The sequence below is a fragment of the Rutilus rutilus genome, assembly GCF_951802725.1.
Source record: "Rutilus rutilus genome assembly, chromosome: 6".
Classification (NCBI taxonomy): Eukaryota; Metazoa; Chordata; class Actinopteri; order Cypriniformes; family Leuciscidae; genus Rutilus; species Rutilus rutilus.
Window position 1 is genome coordinate 40,270,304 of NC_140214.1, and position 20,251 is coordinate 40,290,554.

Below are 20,251 nucleotides of genomic sequence, written 5' to 3' on the forward strand. Positions count from 1 at the left end.
ATGTCCGTAACCGTACAGCACAGAGAGAAAGAATGTTAAAAGGCGCCAAAAAACCTCTTGCACAAACACAAAAAGAGCCATTATTGTAAATGAATGCCAGATGCAACAGCGAAAAACATCCACACAAAACATGCTGCAAGTGTGTATATCGAACTTAGGAGAAATGGAGGCATGTTTGTGCAAACACTCACATCATGTGTGTCTGCTCAGGCTAGCTGACCTGAGAACTGCCCATGTGCCAAAAGAAAAAGAGTCAAACAAACGCCTTCTTTAGAGAGTCGCAGCGAAGACAGAAGAGTGACAAATCATCAAGCAGAAAAGCTTGCAAATTACAGACGTCTGAATTCAGTCCATCAAGATCCACCACACATTTTAATTTCACTTACAACTTGACCAAATAAAAGTAATAAACAAATATTCAAGTTACACACACTGAAAGCCAGAATCAAAATGATTGTATTTCCCCCTAATTTATCATTGGGAAAAATTCTACATTTAAAAATGGGCTTTTTTTTTTTTTAAACTTCAGTTCATGAGTTTGAGTTTGATTTGAATTGGCCATACGCCACAAGATTATATTTGTGAGGAAACATTACATAATTAATTTTGCCCATAATATTTGCATATAAATTTGTATTTTGCTTTAACCAAGCAAATTAAGAACAAATTTACAATGACATAAATCAGGTTCAACATGATCAGAACTATTAACAGCGAAAAAAATCGATTATCATTTTGGTGATTTGAACTATAAGCACATAATAATACACCCTGTCCATAAAAACAAGTTGATTTATTAACAATATATTACATGTATATAAAGCAAACATTCATTTGTAGCATTTCGAGCACTTCCTAATATCAATTTGTCTATGGAGTAATTATTAATTATTCATTAAGTATTAAACCTACACTCAGAGCAACGGTATGAATGTCTTTAAAATCTGAATTCTTCTGCATTGCTTCTCTCACTGAATTCTCCTGTTTCCCACTGGGTCCGCCAGTCCTGGGTGTCCCAGACTTCTTTCAGTGAAGAATAACGCGGGCCGCTGTGCTCTTGTGCTCGACACAATGCTGTCTCTCAGCTCCGCAGGACTCAGTTTCTGACTCATGACTTGCTTTTTACTCTAAAATGCATTTTCAGCTGCTAGACCGTTGACAGACAGTAGTGTGCTTTTATAAATCATGTCTATTCAATTGAATTCGCCACAGATTTACTGCAATCGAAGTGTAGAAACATCTCAAAGATGATCCAGAGAAACGGGATGTGTTTCTTTTTTATTTTATTTAATTTTTTATTCAAATTCAGGAATTGTAATTTAAAATGTATGTCCCAGTTACGTATTCAACAAAATATAAGCAATATTTTAAATTTGGCTCAAAGATTATTCCAGTAAATGACAGAAGTGCCATCAATAAAATGCCAATGTGTTTAACCAATGCTATTAATCTATATATATATTTGAAAACACTCAAACGAACACAAACTAGATTTTTTTTTTTAGGGTAAAAGTGATTTTAAAACATTTGTAATTTGATGTCTGGATGCTGTGAACATGTTTAGCTAAAAAGACTGCCACTCCACTTTAGCGCTTATTGTTGTCTCTGCAGTTAAAAAGACAAAAGTTGACAATTCTGGCTATACTTTTGTTATTTTAATAATTTATTTATTTTTATCTTATTTATTGGTCACTCTGGGTTATGGCTTGTGTTTTGAATATATGTTCCCCTGCACTTTAGGCAGTTTGCACACATTTGTTTTGCACCTTGTGACTTGATTCTGACTTTCGTTTTGTATTTTTATTTATTAGAAAGGTTCTATTTTAATTCTGTAAAGTAATTGTTTTTCGGTGCACTGATATAGCGCTGTACTTCTCGAGTGCTCACACAGGCAATATGGCCGATTTAATTAGATTTTTGACTATGAAAATCCTTAGTCGGGGACACTCCTAATATATATATATATATTCTTCTTCAGTAGTGAGTGAATCTTTCAGAAGACTGAATGCAGGACAAGTTAATCAAATGAATTAAAAATAGATGGTTTAGGCCTATATGAAAGCATAAACATCTTCAGTCATAATTACAAAGAGGTACGAAATATCAACAGTGTTACTTGAGTAATAAAAGCAAATTGGTGACAGAGCAGGAAGTCATGCAGAGCACAGCATGGATGTTAATAACATCAGATAGCAGGGATGTGGAAACCATATCTGTGTTCTGCGGAGACAGAAGGAGAGTCTGGTTTTAGAGCGTGAAACAGGCATCAAAGGACTGAGCGAGACCGAGGGGGACGGAAATAAAGCACACAAGCATAAAACATCGTCTGAGCCAAGGTTATTTGCATTTGTTTATACCCTGGCGAAGGGTTTAATCCAGACTGGAGAGCCTGGCCAACAGATGCGGACAGAAAGCAGGGATTCTGGGAGAAAAGCCAGGCCAGATCTTTGATTGTTCGCTGTCGGAAATGTCCGCATGCATCAGTCCACGACGGCCTCAGCTATTCTGCTCTAAGAGCGAAGGCCTCGGCTCTTTCTCTGTTCAGACGCAATTACTGAAGAGTTTCTTTTGTTCACTTCTGCTTCAGGAATCACACAGAGCGTTCACACTGCGGTCGGCCCTCATACAACTCCATTTAATTAGCGGAGTCACTACGTCTACACTATTAGAGAGATTCACAGTTTGAGAGTTTGCATATTCTACCACAAAACTGCTGAAGTACAGAATACCTCATTTTACATAGAAAAATATCTGCCATATACAGTCAAACCAAAGTTTATTCAGACACCTTCAACATTTCTCACATTATCACAGTTTATTCGCTATAGTTTAGAAAAAGGTAATCAAATATGACAAGAACTCAGTGGATATTTGACTGGTTTTGTCCGTCCTTCTGTTAGACTGTCTCACACATGAATTATGTTGAATATCTGTCAGCTGTTAAATTTAACTACACAATTAGATAATACCAGTTTAGCTCAACCAGTGACCAAGCAATGCTTCATTTTGTTCAGTCTGTGTGTAAAAAGATCATTAGTTATTAAAGACAAAACACTGAAGAAAACATGATCAGGTCAAAGTGTCTGAATAATAATAATGTTTGGTCCCAAATTGTTATAAATGTTACTGGTAGTCACTGTATGAAGAAGATTTGGGTATAATATATCAGAGTTTACTTTATTTTGCTAAATGAACTAGTGTCCTGCACACACTAGTAAAACAATATCACAAATGCTATCTGGTGTCTGAATGATTTTTGGTTTGACTGTGTGTATAATTTGTTAAATTCGGGTCTACTTCGACTGTTGGAGCTACAGTAGATCATTAGCTTTATCCTTGAAATGGCTGAAAAAGTTGATCAAATGCAGTTTTTATTTTTTTTGATAATCTAATATGAAATGGCAAATGCTGACTCATCAGTGGGTCTTTTTCTCATCTAACACATCCATTGTTCTGCTACATGAAGGAGGTCTGGCATTGTTTTCTCTGTGTCTGGATCTGAAGCGATCAAAAGCACATCACATCCTGCTCATAACACTCTCTAACATCGGCACTACAGACACAAAACATTTCCCTCTTTCTTCTACAGAGGCGATGGTTTAAATCCATTCGTCACTGTATATAAGCTTCACAACACGCTGAGTACATGCAGGATGTGGACGTGCATCAGCCTTAACCCTCTGCTGCTCTGCACCTGTCGGGCAAATATTACCCGCTTTTATTTCTTTTTTTTGTCAATGAATTTAATGTACTATATTTTAGTCTGATAATGTTTTTTATTTCATATTTTTTTTTTTTTTTTTATAACTAAATTATATTTACGCTGTATTTATAATCCATTTATTAACTTTTTGAGCATAGACCTGAACATTAAATGTCCAACTTAAACTGTCATGCATCTTGAATGCTTCAGAGCAACAGACTGAAGTTTGATCTCTTTTCAAAGACGACACTTGGCAGATTATTGCGGAAGTGAAAAAAGTTTAAAAAAATGTACTTATAAAAATCGAAAATAGTATTTTTGTGCATTTTTCATAACAATACACGTAAAAAAATGTCAAAACACTTTTTTTATGACATATATATTTTCAAAATTCAAAGTTGTGTTCAAAATTTTAGCCTGATATCTAAAAAAAAAGAGCTTTCAGGAAGATTTTGTTTGGCTGCAGTACCAACATTGTATTATCTGCTTTTGCCATTTTCTTCGTTTTTTTCTTAAATATTGCCATTTAGGTTTCATTTATTTTTATTTTTATTTCAGTTTTAGTTTTTATTTATTTCCAGTTAATAATTTAATTAGTTAATAATAATAGTGCTGCAGCTTAAACATATTTCAGTTTATTGCCGAGGCAACATTTCTCATTTACGTTCAGTTTAAGTATAATATTCCTATTTTATTTGATTTCATCTTCATTTCAACGAACAGAAATGTTTTTAATAGTTTTAGTTAGCGATAATAACCCTGCTGATATGACACAAACGCAGGCTGCACGCCGAACAACATAAAGCAGGACACGATATAAAGCATGAATGTAAAGTTAAAAATAAATCAGAATTTAAAGCGTGAACTAATAAATTGGAGGTAATGGTAATATAGAAAAAGCAAAAGTTTCATGCAGCTGAAAATCAAATGTTTTCAAAGGAAGAGCGTCCGCAGTGATTTCATCATTCATTTAAATATAAATGTTTTTAATAGTATTAGTTAACGATAATAACCCTGCTGATATAATGCTAACGCTGGCTGCGCGCCGGACAATATAAAGCAGGAAACCAAACAGAAAAACAGAATTTAAAGCGTGAATAATAAGTTAGAGGTGAAAGCAAGAGTGTCATGCATCTGAAGATGAAGTGTTTAGAAAGGACGAGTGATCTGGTCCCAGCGTGTGTGTGGGCCAGGACCGGCCCGTGGAGCACCTGCAGGAGACGCAGCACTGCACACCAGGGTCTCCGCCAGGAGGTTGTTATAACGGCTGTTAGTGTCGTGAGGCCTGAGGAGAGGGTTAGTTAGCAGATAGTTGCCCGTCATGCCTGTTGAATAGATAAAGAGAGGAGCGTGAGATAAGAAGAGAGCTTTAGGAAAACAGAGCAGAAGAAAACAGGATTACATGAGGCGAAGTTTCTCCGAGTGGATCAGAAGAACAAATGTTGACTGATCCCACATTTCAGAAAGTGAACAGAACCAAATGTTGAGCTTGGACAGATGCGAACAAGAATATCTCTTCATTATTCACGAGAACTGATATGATGTTTGACTTTCAGATACTGGCGTTCATGTCTCTGTTTACAGCATGCAACCGTTCACCATGCCAAATTACAGAGAAATGTTTTTAGATTATACTTCAGTTAACGAATGAATGAGGCGTTTATATAGCGCTTTCACATGTACTACTGTACACTCAAAGCGCTTTACAATCATATCAGGGCATCTCTCCTCAACACCACCAGTCTGAGCATCCACTGGGATGAGCTACAAGAACATCTGAAAACTAGGCAAGGCAACTGGTGTAAAGATGTGTTTGGTCGGTCAGATCACAGGTGGACACAATAATACCGGTGTAAACGGGGTCTAAGAGGTTTAGAGCTTGTCCAGTTTCCACCGCTTCCAGATCTAGCTGAAACACATTTGACCGGATTGCTTTCGTAGTGTAAACGCTCATGTGATCGAATGTGTTCAACAGCCACTAAAGACTGTCTCCTCTCTGTCTACAGATCTAATGCATAAACATCATGGGAAGAGCTCGAGCCAGACGGGGTTTAAACTGTCGGCTGAAGACCCAAGTTTGGTTTGAAGAGGAAAAACATACCAAACACAATGTTTTCTCATCATTCCTGATTTCTAACACACACACTCTCACAGCGTTGGGCTGGTCTTGAGGCTGTCAGAGCAGAAACCAAAGCTGAAGCTATCTGTGTGTTTGTCTGTCGTCTACGGTCGTGTTCATATGTAAATTGCACAAGCTTATTTCGTCCATTAGATTGAAAGATCTGAAAAAAACACTACATTCACCCGGCCATAGACCCTCCCCTCGACGAAATCAGGACAGAAGTGGGTGAAAGTGGACAGAAGACGGATTAAAACACCAGGTGTAAATGGGAATGTGTTTCCCTGGTCTACTTGTGATCCGATCCACCCAAACACATCTTAGTAGCGAGTGTAAACTGGGTCTGAGAGCAGCAAAGAAGACTGGAGAAGCCAAACTTGTCCTGCATCATAGCTGAGCATAAGAACGACTCAAACACACACTCGAGCTCAGAGCTGAACATCATCCTGTCAACACCAACACTTTTGCAAAGCCTAAATAATGGATCTTTTTTTTTTAAAGCGTCCTGGGTCGAAAAAAACAAACAAGTGACTATTTGCATTGCAACTATTAGTGTCGCCTGATCCCACTAGAACCTCACTTGATTTGCACCCATCCCAATGCAATGAAAGTTGAAAATTAAGAAAATTAAACAAAAAAAATATCCAATTACGCATTTAAAGCCATACATTCTACTATTCGTAGTTTGTAATAGACGTAATAGACACCCTGACAGGAACGCCCAAACCAGGCTTTCCCCCACTGACCACCAGACATTTATAACAGCTTTGAACTGTAATGTAGTAAGACAGTGATGTTAAAACACATAATTGTCAGGGTTATGTTTGTTTTTGATCTGTTTCCCAGTTCTGTTCATGCCTGAGTTTCACATGTTCCTTTCTTCAGTTTCCATGGTTACCGTCATTATTAGTTCATTGGTTTCAGCTGTGTGTCATTTATTAGCTCGTTTCAGTGTGTTATTTAACCCTCGCCTTCACTCTAGTCCAGTCTCTGTTATGTTGAGATGTGTTTGCACTGCCTGTTTGCTTGCGTTTTGAGTCAGAATGAAACTTCTTAGTGTTTTGTGAGAGCCTGAGACTTCTGTCTTCAGCTTCCCTGCATGCATTGTTACAATAATTCAATATATACCTTATTAATGGTGCATACTAGGGTTGTCATAACAAAATTTCAGTTGCACTTTATTTTATAGTACGTGCACTTACAGGTAATTGACAGAGAAACTATATAGGTTAATGTTAGGTTTAGGGGTTATGCACTTAGTTCTTAACGATAACCCATCAATAACCCAGTTATTGTAATTACTATAATATGTGCATAGTATGTACAAGGGGAATAGGACTGTAAAATGAAGTGCTACAACATTTCAGAAGTCAGGACCAATTCCAGTCAAATTTTGCAGTTCTTAGTACTAATTTCAGTACCAGAGCAAAAACTGTTGAATTAAGTACAAAAATAAAATAAAAAATGTGTCCCGCTTTGTCTCGTCCATTGCTCATCACTGTCAATCACTGATGTTTCCAGTTCAATCATGTATTTAAATATGGTTGTCAATCCAGAAACTTTGCAGTGTTTTTAGCAGCATGAAAAACTAAACTTGTCTTCAGACTGAGTGGGTAATAAACAGAAAGCATGAGAAGAGCCTAAGGCTGTTCACTGAATTCAGCTCTCTCTCGCTGATAAAAAAAAAAGCTGTCTTAAAGGGATAGTTCACTTTGAAATTAATTTTTGATATGTTTTAGCTTACCTCAAGGGCATCCAAGATGTAGGTGTCTTTGTTTCCGCAGTAGTTTCAATTTTGATATTTTTAGGTCAAACCGTTCTTGTCTGTCAGTCATATAATGCAGGTCTATGGTCACTGTCTCAAAACACAAGCACAGAGTCCAAATGAAAACAATTCCCCATCGTCCAAATGAAACAATTCCCCATCATAAGTACACATTGATGGCCTAAGACACGAAACGAGCGGTTTGTGTGAGAAAACGAACAGTATTTATATCGTTGTTATCTCTTGAAAACAGCACACGTCCAAATGATCTGACGGAGCGGGCGGGTATAGATATATACATAGATGTCGCCTTGGCTACGGTTTCGTTCCAATGAACTGCAGTAGCCAAGGCGACATCTATGTATATATCTATACCCGCCCACGCCGTCAGATCATTTGGACGTGTGCTGTTTTCAAGAGATAACAACGATATAAATACTGTTCGTTTTCTCACACAAACCGCTCGTTTCGTGTCTTAGGCCATCAATGTGTACTTATGATGGGGAATTGTTTCATTTGGACGATGGGGAATTGTTTTAATTTGGACTCTGTGCTTGTGTTTTGAGACAGTGACCATAGACCTGCATTATATGACTGACAGACAAGAACGGTTTGACCTAAAAATATAAAAATCGAAACTACTGCGGAAACAAAGACACCTACATCTTGGATGCCCTTGAGGTAAGCTAAAACATATCAAAAATTAATTTCAAAGTGAACTATCCCTTTAATGGTACAATTAATCTCTTATTTACATCGTGTTTACACTTTGTTGGTTATAATAAAAGGATTCACGATGGGTTTTTAAGCTTGCAGACGAGCACCTCTGATTGGCCATTGCTCACAGCTATGATTGTGATTGGCTTGTAAAATCACGTTGTAAAAAGAAACCGTTGATGCTCAGAGAGCATTTAAACAAACAGCAACGAGAGCGTTTGAAAGCAGATTGAGTACAGTAACACAGTAAACATACTGATTTGAATTAGAAAGAAATGCTGGAAGAAAAAGAAAGAAAATTGTACCAGTAGATTTGAGAACCCTAGTGTGCATACAGACAAGCAGAAGAACACAGAGTTTAAACACAACATTTCTTGTTAAGTGTTTTTCCATAGAAAACCATTATAAAGAAAACACTTCACTATTAAGTGCGTCGCATTCATATTCTTGGCTCATGCGCTCGCCTGTATACAGTATGCACCATTAATAAACTGAATTTGATCATATAATAACACAGTTTTAGCACATTAAGGCTTTTAAGTGTTTTTCACATTAAAAGATTAGTTCACTTATTCCTCGGCTGGGATCGTGTCGAGACTTTGAAGCTGCATTGAGACGGACATTTGAACCTTCAACCCGTTGGACCCCATTGAAGTCCATTATATGGAGAAAAATCCTGGAATGTTTTCCTCAAAAACCTTAATTTCTTTTCGACTGAAGAAAGAAAGACGTGGATATCTTGGATGACATCGGGGTGAGTAAATTATCAGCAAAAATAGTTTTGAAAGTGAACGAATCCTTTAAGTGTTTTAGTCCCGCTGTTTTTAGTGACTAAAATGCTGAAGCAGGTAAAAAACGTGCATTTAGTTCACACGCTTGTTTGTCCTCTTCTGAGAGGTGACGGCTCGTAACAGATGGGGCTTGACAGGCCTGTGCTGCAGTTGATGGATGCTTTGCTCTTCTGGTCTCTGCGCCAGTCATGTGACTGAAAACTATCAACTGATTTATTTCTTTATGATTTTTACAAACCTGTATGTAGTAGCATGCGATGGGAAAAACCTAAAAAATACTCTTTGTAGTGCTATAAAATACAGGCTGATAAAATCGCTAGTTAGATGGAAACAGTACATCATTTAAAAAAAGAGACACCAGTCCACCAGATGTATCTTCATTACTTGTGTTGCTAGAAAGAAAGTGTTCAGTTTTTAAATAACTATGGTCATTGCAAGCATTGCTCACTTTGTATTTTCTTTCATCTGCTGCTGGAGCTGTAGAAGCAAAATTATAGTAATTATTAATTTAATTACTAGGTCACACTTTAATTTGTTTTAATGCATTAATTATGCCTTGTAAAACACCCTATAACGCATTAGATGATCTCATGAATAACTGTAACCTCAGTTATAATATATCATAATACTCAACTATTCGTTGTTAAAAAATCTTATCTTATGAAAAGATATAATGCATTATAATATACATAATGAACACCTTTATGCACAAAGGCTTTAAGTAAACTGTTGCCAAACATGTTTACATTTTAAATTAATACGATGTTCTCAGTGTGGATCTATATACAACAATTTGATCTGTTTTCATATATATCAGCAATTTTTATACTGCATTCAGCTAACGTCCTCACTTCAGCAGTCCGTATATAAATCATCATTCTGTGATAAATCATCATAGTTTCTTAATGATCTCCATAAGAACCATAAGCATACCATAAGCCAAACCCTATGGTAAGATCCTAAGATACAAGAAAAACTTCCTCCTAAACATCCGACTCACAGTCAACATGAAGAGTGTGTACAAATGTCCAGTAGTGTGTGTGAGAGCTCAGTGTTCACCAGGTTAGATCGCTCACCTTGGTTTAGTGTGGAAGTGCTGTTGATATCTCCAGAGATGAAGGAAGACTCGGACTGTTTCCTCACGGTGTCGTTCCACATCCTCCTGATGCGGCTCTGTGGCGACACACACACACACACACACACACGTTCAGTGTTTAATACAGATGATATTCATGCAGAACGAGCAAAGCGCTTCACAGTCTCGGGCTGTGTCTGAAATCACACCCTAAACCCTTAAAGAAAGCACTGGTTTTTTATATAGTTATAGTTATAGTTATATAAAACAGTTACTCATTATTTGGAACAGAAGAAATAGGATCCGATCGAGCGGATTGTTTTTCAATAATATTAAATGTGAACTGGACTGATCCCAACGGCAGCGGTTCTCCTGTCAACCAGTCACTGATATCATGATCCGGTCGGAGCAAGACTCACTGAATTGCTCGTGTCTGGCTCAAAATGAAACGTCGAGCTACAGATGCTGAGAAAAATACGTTAATAATACAAAAAAAATTGATATTTAGGTTATGACTGTCAGTTGTTTGTGACGTACACTGCCATTCAAAAGTTTGGGATCGGTGTGATTTTTAATGTTTTTGAAAGAAATCTCTTTTGCACACCGAGGCTGCATTTATTTTATATATAAAAAAAAAAATAATAAAAAAAAAACAGTAATATTGGGAAATATTATTCCAATTTAAAATATCTGTTTTGTATGTGAATATATAGTGCAGTGTAATTTATTCCTGTGATCGAAGCTGAATTCTCAGCATCATTACTCCAGTCTTCAGTGTCACATGATCCTTCAGAGATCACTCTAATATGATGATTTGAGAATCAAAAAACATGTATTATTATTTTTGGAAATAAATAAATCAATACTTTTATTCAGCAAGGGTGCATTAAATTGATCAAAAGTTACAGTAAAGACATTTATAATGTTACAAAAGATTATTGTAGGCTTGGTAAACACTATAGATCAGGAAAACATTACGCAGGTCAGTGGGCTTCCAGGACCCTGTTGGTCATAAGACAGAGCCTGAGAGGTTATAGATGTAGCTTTGGATGGTGTATAAGATGCTTTCCTGTAGCTCAAACAGTAGAGCGGTGGTGCTCGCAACGCCAAGCTCATGGGTTCGATTCCCAGGGAAAGCAAGAACTGATAACAATGTAAATGTGCACTTGAAATGCATTGTAAGTCGCTTTGGATAAAAGTGTCTGCCAAATGTGTAAATGTATATGTAGGTGTAGGTGTACCTGTGTGGCAGACGAGTATCGAGCGCTGGACCTGGAGCCCGAGGGTTTGTTAGCAGCGTGAGCTCCTTCAGACGGAAGAGCGCGACAGCACTGAGACTGACGCACACACTTGCTGTACTCTTTACGCACCTGTGACAAAACATCAGCATAACAAACACTTCACATACGAGACAACAACAAAACACTGAACTTGGATAAGGGATTTATCTGACAAAATTACATGGCAAAAAAGGCTGAACTGCGGCAACAGGTTTAAATTCAGTATGCAAAAAAGATCAAGTAAAAATAAAATGCATAGAAAAACAAGTTCATTTTGTTCATAATTTGTGTTATGACAAATAAAACAACTGACTCCTAGCTCGGCTTTGGTGGCCCTGACACACTGAAGTCTTGAGAATAAGCCAGAATATTACTATACAATAACTGATGAAGCTTCTGAACTGAAGGCATTAGCATGTGTTTGCATAATATTCCTCAAACATTCCTGCTTTTGCCCTGTGTGAGAGCTAACATTTATCTCAGCTTTAGTGTAAATACAGCATGCACAGATTCAACGCTTGAGTTCAACAACTCATTTAAATCACTCCGGTGGTAAAATATGCCATAACCTGCTGCTTAAATATAGACAGATGCTGATTTCTGCAACAGATGTTCTTCACTTGTCTCACTAGCGCAAAAACAAGATTCAATATTGCTTCAAATTAATGAAAAAAAGGCAAGTATAAACATGGAACTTTATGCACACCTGCAATAATTAAATATGTTAATTAATACAAATACACTTTATGGATTTAACCTCACTTTATTTACTAGCGTTAAATATCACGCCTGTTTCATTTCTTTGTTTCTGGCTGAAATGAGAGTGTTGAACTTTAATTCAACTATCAGGAATGATGAGTTTGTGTCTAGGGCTGAATACTGACACTCATTTCACCATCATATACGATACTGATGATTCTGGATATATATCAGGTACAGTATATGGCAAATCTTCTCAAGAAAAAATAAAATATTTTACAGTGTCCTTATTACACATGTAGTTAGTATAGCAATGACTATAATTTATGCATAATTACATGCAACTAACCCTCAACCAAACCCTAATCCTACCCTAACCCTATAGTAAGTACATGTAGTTAATTAATATTACTCAGTACTAAAATATATGATTACACTGTAACAATGACACCTTAAAATAAAGTGTAACCAAAACAAATCTCAATAAATGATGTAAACTATACCGGGAGTCAGTTGGTACTACACTACTATAATATTGATGATTAATTTTAACTGATTTGTATACAAACACTTAAATTACACAAATTGGTAAGTGTCAATTTATAAAAATGAGAATTCATTAAAATTGAGAGATCAATATTTTTTACATGTCAAACTTTTAGTTTGTTTATGTTTCCTTTGTCCTAGTTTCCCGCCACGTACGAGTTGTCATGGTTACTGATATGATTGGTCATTCGGTTGAGCTGTTTGTCATTAATGAACTTTAATGAGTATTTAGCTCCTGTGTTCTCAGTTCTGCTTGTCCTGAGTTTGGTTATGGTTTGCTTTCATTTAAAGTTTTTGTTTTATTCATCTTCATGGTTTAGTCTCGGTGACACCAGCCCTATTTTATTGTACGAGTGTGAATTTGCGTTTCCTTTAACCTTACGCACATTCGTTTCCATCTTGGTGTGAAAGGAGCATTTTTCTGCAAGATGTTTCGCTTTTTTGCATTGTGTGATGGTGTGAAAGGATCTTAAAGCTTGATATTGTGAAAATATAACCGCTCACATGTAGTGTATTAAAAGTATAATATAAATAATATATGATTCACAATAAATTAATATGATAATCATCAGCAAAAGCCGGGCAATTCTGTCTCTAAAATTATTTCACCGTGTAACGCTTTAAATGTGATTGATGTTTTTGTAAATACTCTTTAAGAAAATGCCTTTCACTATTGAATTCTTTAATCCACTGACAGATTTATTCACAAATGTGCCTGAAATAAAACTGGATTGCAACACTTTTTATGTTGACTTTACCTGCTATAATTAAATATATACTTCGTTTAATACATCAAGGAAATAACCTCTTAAAACAAGCCTTTAAAAAGACAACCTTGAATTTTTTTTTACTTTAAGTCCCATAAGCTCAAAGAAGCCTAGTTTAACTTGATAGGAAAAATAAAAAATGTCATTATGAACCAATATTTAATACGTTCAGCAGCCTTCAGTGAGGTGTACGCTTTTCACAGGCGGTCTATGGTTTACCTTCTTCTGCAGGAGACAGTGGAAGATGAAGATGAACATCCCTTGTAAGGTGTTGAAGATAGTGAAGAGATAGGCCATAATGACTGAAGAGTCGTTCAAGAACAGCAGACCAAACGACCACGTGAGGCAGAGAAGACACAGCAGTGTGAACGCACCGAACACCCAGCATCTGAAACAACAGGACAATATCAGCCTTCTCTGCCAAAATTAAATTAAATTCATAAGTCGACACCATTGCTGAGTATTCTCTCCTTAAAACTGCAGTGAACCAAAGACAGTCTCAAAAACACGCTTTGAAATCGCTGGTGTTTCTGACGTCACAAACTACCTTGTAACCAATCAGATCAACGTGTGATCGTCAACCAGTGGATCTCTGAGCTGAGTGAGTGAGTGGAGGCGGGGCTCATTTGCATTTTCATAGAACCGCGCATACTAAATGAGGCAAGGGTGTCGAGTTACATTCAAGATATTTTAAGGCATGAAGACTTTTTTTTTTAAGATAAAACGTTTAAATATGTCATTTTGGTGATCAAAGATGAGTTTTAAGGGATACAATTATTGACTACAGGGGGACTTTTACATTTTTGTCCCTTTATTTCTCATTTTTCTCTATTTGCTTATGTATTTACGCTCTCTTCCCAATCCCGCTTGTGTCCGTTAGATGTTATCACGAGTACAGACGAGTGGTGGCGTCTTCCTCGACCAGCGAAGCGTGGGCAACAAGTTTCCAGTGAATGATTACAATCTACTCTCAGACTGTTACATATTTAAACACAGCAAGCTTTGTGTGTGCCTTTCTGAACTAGTTTATAGCTGTTCTGGTAACACTTTACAATAAGGTTCATTAGGTAAGTAAGAGATAATGTACATCCAGCCGGTGCTTCTCTCAAAATAAGCGGAGACTGAAGGGGTTTATTCTGAGATAACAGCCGGCTGGATGGACATTATCCCGCTTATTACACGGCTACTTGCCACATAAGTAAATAATTAGACACGAAATATTGATCTGAGTCTAAATATTTTATTAGCTCTTTAAACGCGAAGCTTCCGCGGAGAGAGCAGTTTCAGATCAAACTAGACGAACATTTAAGAGATACGGTATACAGTCATTCCACTTATTACACAGCATTTCACCACATTAATAGTTATAAGGATACACGATATTGATTTCAGATTAAACTGTTGTAAAATTGGACCTGTTTGTATCTCATAATCCAACAGTGTACAAAACAAGTCACAAAATGGCAGCAGAGTGTTTGTATGAAACGAGAGAGAGCAAGAGAGCCATGTAATAACATTAGTTAACTACTTAACGTGAACTAAGAATGAACTTCTACAGCATTTATTAAGCTTAGTTAATATTAATTTCAACATTTACTAATACATTATTAAAATCAAAGGTTGTATTTGTTAACATTAGTTAATGCACTGTGAACTAACATGAACAAACAATGAACAGCTGTATTTCTATTAGCAAAAATGAACTAATACAGTAACAAATGTATTGCACATTGTTAGTTCATGTTAGCTAATACATTAACTAATGAACGTTATTGTAAAGTGTTCCCGTTGTCTGCATTGATGAATCTTATTTACAGTGTTTCTGCACTTGTTGATTGTACCGAGAGCATTCGCAGGAGTGAAGCGGCTCACGCTGATCTGAGTTCATTTCCTCGCTCAGAGTGTTTTAATTGCCTTTGATTAGCTATTACATTCATTTGCTCAGTTTTACATGGAATACACAAACACACAAATTAATGATTTTTATAAAAAGAGCATGATTTGTTATATAAATATAAACCACTCCAACGATTAGACCACCCAGATAGAGACGAGTCTAAGACAGCAGTTTATCACCACACTCGTTCCCAACAGAGATTCCTGCAACTATTCCTGTGGATCACATGTCCTGAACGGATGATCCTTCAAACGGACACGATGAGGGGAGATTTCTTAGAATTTATGAATTTATCATGACTCTGGGTGCAATAAAACATCTTGCGTATCACGGCCCATCTGGAAACATGCATGGAGTTAATGTTTATGAGCGGGTCAGACTGTGATATCACATTGCAGGAAGTGAAGCAATGCGCTAATAACACGCTGCTTGAAAAGTTAATGCTTCCTCTAATTATTCCCATAAACCCCTATTAGCCGTGTTGGAGTATTTACAGATCCAGATGAAACCTCTATCTTAGAAATGCATAAAACCCAGATGAGAGTGGAGATACAAATCACACAATCATCATTTTAAAGGGGTCACTGGATGCACATTTTCCACAAGTTGGTGTGATTCTTTAGGGTGTTCATGTAAAATTTGTAACATACTTTTGTTGTGTAAAACAACTCCCTTTTACCTCCTCAAAAACAGCTCTGTTCCCGTTTCGGCGCATGTCTCTTTAAATGATAATGAGCAACTGCTCACCCCACCCCTCTGCCGAATGGCTGAGGGCGGAAATATGCTAATACGAGAAATATGGTAATATGGGAAATATGCTAATACGGGACAGTCCATCGCTGGTCGTGGGCGGAGCATGAGCATTATGACATCATATTGTTTAGAAAACCCAAACGGCCTGATTATTGAGAGTGTTTAGGCTTTTTGTGTTTCTCTGAGTGAGTTCATGTAGTGTACCAGCGCAGCGCTTCTGGGTTGAACGGAGGCTCACTATTGGCCAGCATCACACGCATCACACACATGACCAGCTTCGGCCAATAGTGAGCCTCCTTTCTGACGTTCAACCCAGAAGCGCTGCGCTGTTACACTACGTGAACTCACTCAGAGAAACACACAGAATAGTTGAATTAAGTCGTTATTTTTGGGGGGTTTTGCGCACAAAAAGTATTCCCGTCGCTTGATAAACTTAAGGTTGAGCCACTGTAGTCACTTGGACTATTTTAATGATGCCTTTACTAACTTTCCGGGCCGGCAAGTTTCAATAACATAGAAGCCAACGGAGGAGTGAGAAAGCTCTCAGACTTAATCAAAAATATCTTAATTTGTGTTCCGAAGATGAACGAAAGTCTGACGGGGTTGGAACAACATGAGGGCGAGTAATTACTGACAGAATTTTTATTTTTGGGTGAACGAACCCTTTAAAGTCCTGCCACTTTGAATAGAGCGATCATGATGATAAGTCGAGCTGTGAGATCTTACCGTATGTTCTCCAGTCTGCTGGAGTCGGGTTTCATAGACATCGAGTGTTTCACCATCTTGTACATCGTCACCGCCAGAAAGATGAGATTGAGCTGTGGGAGAAGATGAAGTGTGTGTGTTGAGAAGACCACACAGTTCTGGGAACGCACATCTGCCATTCATCACTCAGATGAAGTATTTATCAAACATCATTTAATATTCATATTTGCAGCTGCACTTTCTGGACAGTAACAGCAACAGTTTGACGAGGCAGGGACGTCTCTCTCGGGTCATGTGATCACCGGGCTATTAGACGACTGTAGCAAAGGCATTAAATAAAAATAAAGCGTGGTTTATTTTGGCTCTGGCACACTATGATCTGAACGGTGAAGTATGGCCTTCAATAATTCATAAAGTAGACAGCAACTGCAGAAATGTCACAAAGCAAGAATGGATGGGGAACACTGTACAATAAGGTTTATTAGTTAACATTAGTTCATGTATTAACTAACAACGAGCAATACATTTATTACAGTATTTATTCATCTTTGTTAATGTTAGTTAATAAAAATCCAGCGGTTCATTGTTTGTTCATGTTAGTTCACAGTGCATTAACTAATGTTAACAAATACAACCTTTGATTTTAATAACGTATTAGTAAATGTTGAAATTAATATTAACTAAGATTAATTAATGCTGTAGAAGTATTGTTCATTATTAGTTCATGTTAACTAATGAACCTTATTGTAAAGTGTTCCCAGTGGATGAACTCTACCGGGAGTTTCCAAGACGTCTTCTAAGCTGGAAAGAGATGGAAAGATGTTCAATTCAATTCAAATAGATCTTAGGACAGAAGCTTGTAAGAATGTTAATATTTCTCGAGACTTAAACTATCAGCAGGAAGATCGAGTGCTTCCAGTTGCTCCTGATGCTGACGTATAAAGACGCTGTGAGAGTAGCGGCGCCTCAGACGAGTGTAAGTCATAACTCTGGCCCGGGAAACGTCTGCTTGCTGGCGAGAGCTCCTGTTTTTCTTCACCGCCCCGAACATGGGAATGTAATTCAGGCTGACCAGAGAAGACCTCTTAAAGAAACTCACAGAAAAATGAGTCCCGAAAAAAGAAAAAAAAAAAGTTTCATCTATTGTAAATATGTGTAACAGAAGAGAGCGCGCTCTGGTAAAAGAAGTGTGTCTGCTGACTTCCAAAACACACCCTTCAATATAAAAACAGGATCCTGATTTTAGAAGCTCTCTCAAGCCTCTTTCCATCAAATGCTTAAAAATAAAAGACTGTAAAATGGCATTAAATAAGTGGAAACCTTTAAAAATGAGTTATATTAAGTGTTGAAAATCTACATATTTGATTTCAAAATGTGTGTCACATCGACACTGTAACAATATCTGGGAAATGTTTGATGTAAGCACTGATTCTCTGTACAGGTTACAGGAGCACGTGTACACACACACACACACACACACACACACGTAAACAGCACAGAACTCAACTCAGTGTTTCAGAGGCTTTCAGCAGCGGATCAGCCCTGCTCACTAACAGACCTACACGCACACACACACACACACACACACACACACACACACACACACACACACACACACACACACACACACACACACACACACGTAAACAGCACAGAACTCAACTCAGTGTTTCAGAGGCTTTCAGAAGCGGATCAGCCCTGCTCACTAACAGACCTACACACACACACACACACACACACACACACACACACACACACACGTAAACAGCACAGAACTCAACTCAGTGTTTCAGAGGCTTTCAGAAGCGGATCAGCCCTGCTCACTAACAGACCTACAGTGGGGAGAACAAGTATTTGATACACTGCCGATTTTGCAGGTTTTCCCACTTACAAAGCATGTAGAAGTCTGTACCTTTATCATAGGTACACTTCAACTGTGAGAGACGGAATCTAAAACAAAAATCCAGAAAATCACCTTGTATGATTTTGAAATAATTAATTTGCATTTTATTGCATGACATAAGTATTTGATCACCTACCAACCAGTAAGAATTCCGGCTCTCACAGACCTGTTAGTTTTTCTTTAAGAAGCCCTCCTGTTCTCCACTCATTACCTGTATTAACTGCATCTGTTTGAACTCGTTACCTGTATAAAAGACACCTGTCCACACACTCAATCAAACAGACTCCAACCTCTCCACAATGGCCAAGACCAGAGAGCTGTGTAAGGACATCAGGGATAAAATTGTAGACCTGCACAAGGCTGGGATGGGCTACAGGACAGTAGGTAAGCAGCTTGGTGAGAAGGCAACAACTGTTGGCACAATTATTAGAAAATGGAAGAAGTTCAAGATGACGGTCAATCTCCCTCGGTCTGGGGCACCATGCAAAATCTCACCTCGTGGGGCATCAATGATCATGAGGAAGGTGAGGGTTCAGCCCAAAACTACACGGCAGGACCTGGTCAATGACCTGAAGAGAGCTGGGACCACAGTCTCAAAGAAAACCATTAGTAACACACTACGCCGTCATGGATTAAAATCCTGCAGCGCACGCAAGGTCCCCCTGCTCAAGCCAGCGCATGTCCAGGCCCGTCTGAAGTTTGCCAATGACCATCTGGATGATCCAGAGGAGGAATGGGAGAAGGTCATGTGGTCTGATGAGACAAAAATAGAGCTTTTTGGTCTAAACTCCACTCGCCGTGTTTGGAGGAAGAAGAAGGATGAGTAGAACCCCAAGAACACCATCCCAACCGTGAAGTATGGAGGTGGAAACATCATTCTTTGGGGATGCTTTTCTCAAAGGGGACAGGATGACTGCACCGTATTGAGGGGAGGATGGATGGGGCCATGTATCGCGAGATCTTGGCCAACAACCTCCTTCCCTCAGTAAGAGCATTGAAGATGGGTCGTGGCTGGGTCTTCCAGCATGACAACAACCCGAAACACACAGCCAGGGCAACTAAGGAGTGGCTCCGTAAGAAGCATCTCAAGGTCCTGGAGTGGCCTAGCCAGTCTCCAGACCTGAACCCAATAGAACATCTTTGGAGGGAGCTGAAAGTCCGTATTGCCTAGCGACACCCCCGAAACCTGAAGGATCTGGAGAAGGTCTGTATGGAGGAGTGGGCCAAAATCCCTGCTGCAGTGTGTGCAAACCTGGTCAAGAACTACAGGAAATGTATGATCTCTGTAATTGCAAACAAAGGTTTCTGTACCAAATATTAAGTTCTGGTTTTCGGATGTATGAAATACTTATGTCATGCAATAAAATGCAAATTAATTACTTAAAAATCATACAATGTGATTTTCGGGATTTTTGTTTTAGATTCTGCCACTCACAGTTGAAGTGTACCTATGATAAAAATTACAGACTTCTACATGCTTTGTAAGTGGGAAAACCTGCAAAATCGGCAGTGTATCAAATACTTGTTCTCC

At 38.0% G+C, this 20,251-nt stretch overlaps 3 protein-coding genes across 9 annotated transcripts in view; 1 reads left to right on the forward strand and 2 right to left on the reverse strand.

The window, feature by feature from the left end:
• Positions 1-20,251, forward strand: part of LOC311291359 (uncharacterized protein) — a 796,365-nt gene that overhangs the window by 332,194 nt on the left and 443,920 nt on the right. The window lies entirely within an intron of this gene.
• LOC311291423 (uncharacterized protein) overlaps positions 1-20,251 on the reverse strand; it is a gene marked incomplete at its 5' end in the record, with an annotated part of 543,326 nt that overhangs the window by 235,584 nt on the left and 287,491 nt on the right. The window lies entirely within an intron of this gene.
• Positions 1-20,251, reverse strand: part of adgrl2b.1 (adhesion G protein-coupled receptor L2b, tandem duplicate 1) — a 123,633-nt gene that overhangs the window by 3,604 nt on the left and 99,778 nt on the right. For 3 of the 7 annotated variants that reach the window (XM_084410300.1, XM_084410299.1, XM_084410303.1), the window contains 5 exons: positions 16,839-16,930; positions 13,682-13,850; positions 11,412-11,540; positions 10,172-10,268; positions 4,915-5,028 (listed from right to left, as the gene is read on the reverse strand). In XM_084410300.1, the coding sequence (XP_084266426.1) occupies positions 4,915-5,028; positions 10,172-10,268; positions 11,412-11,540; positions 13,682-13,850; positions 16,839-16,930 (601 nt within the window). Of the gene's footprint in view, positions 1-191; positions 228-4,914; positions 5,029-9,543; positions 9,573-10,171; positions 10,269-11,411; positions 11,541-13,681; positions 13,851-16,838; positions 16,931-20,251 lie in introns of all 7 variants that reach the window. The other 4 variants (XM_084410302.1, XM_084410301.1, XM_084410304.1 and 1 more) reach the window with 3 other exon arrangements.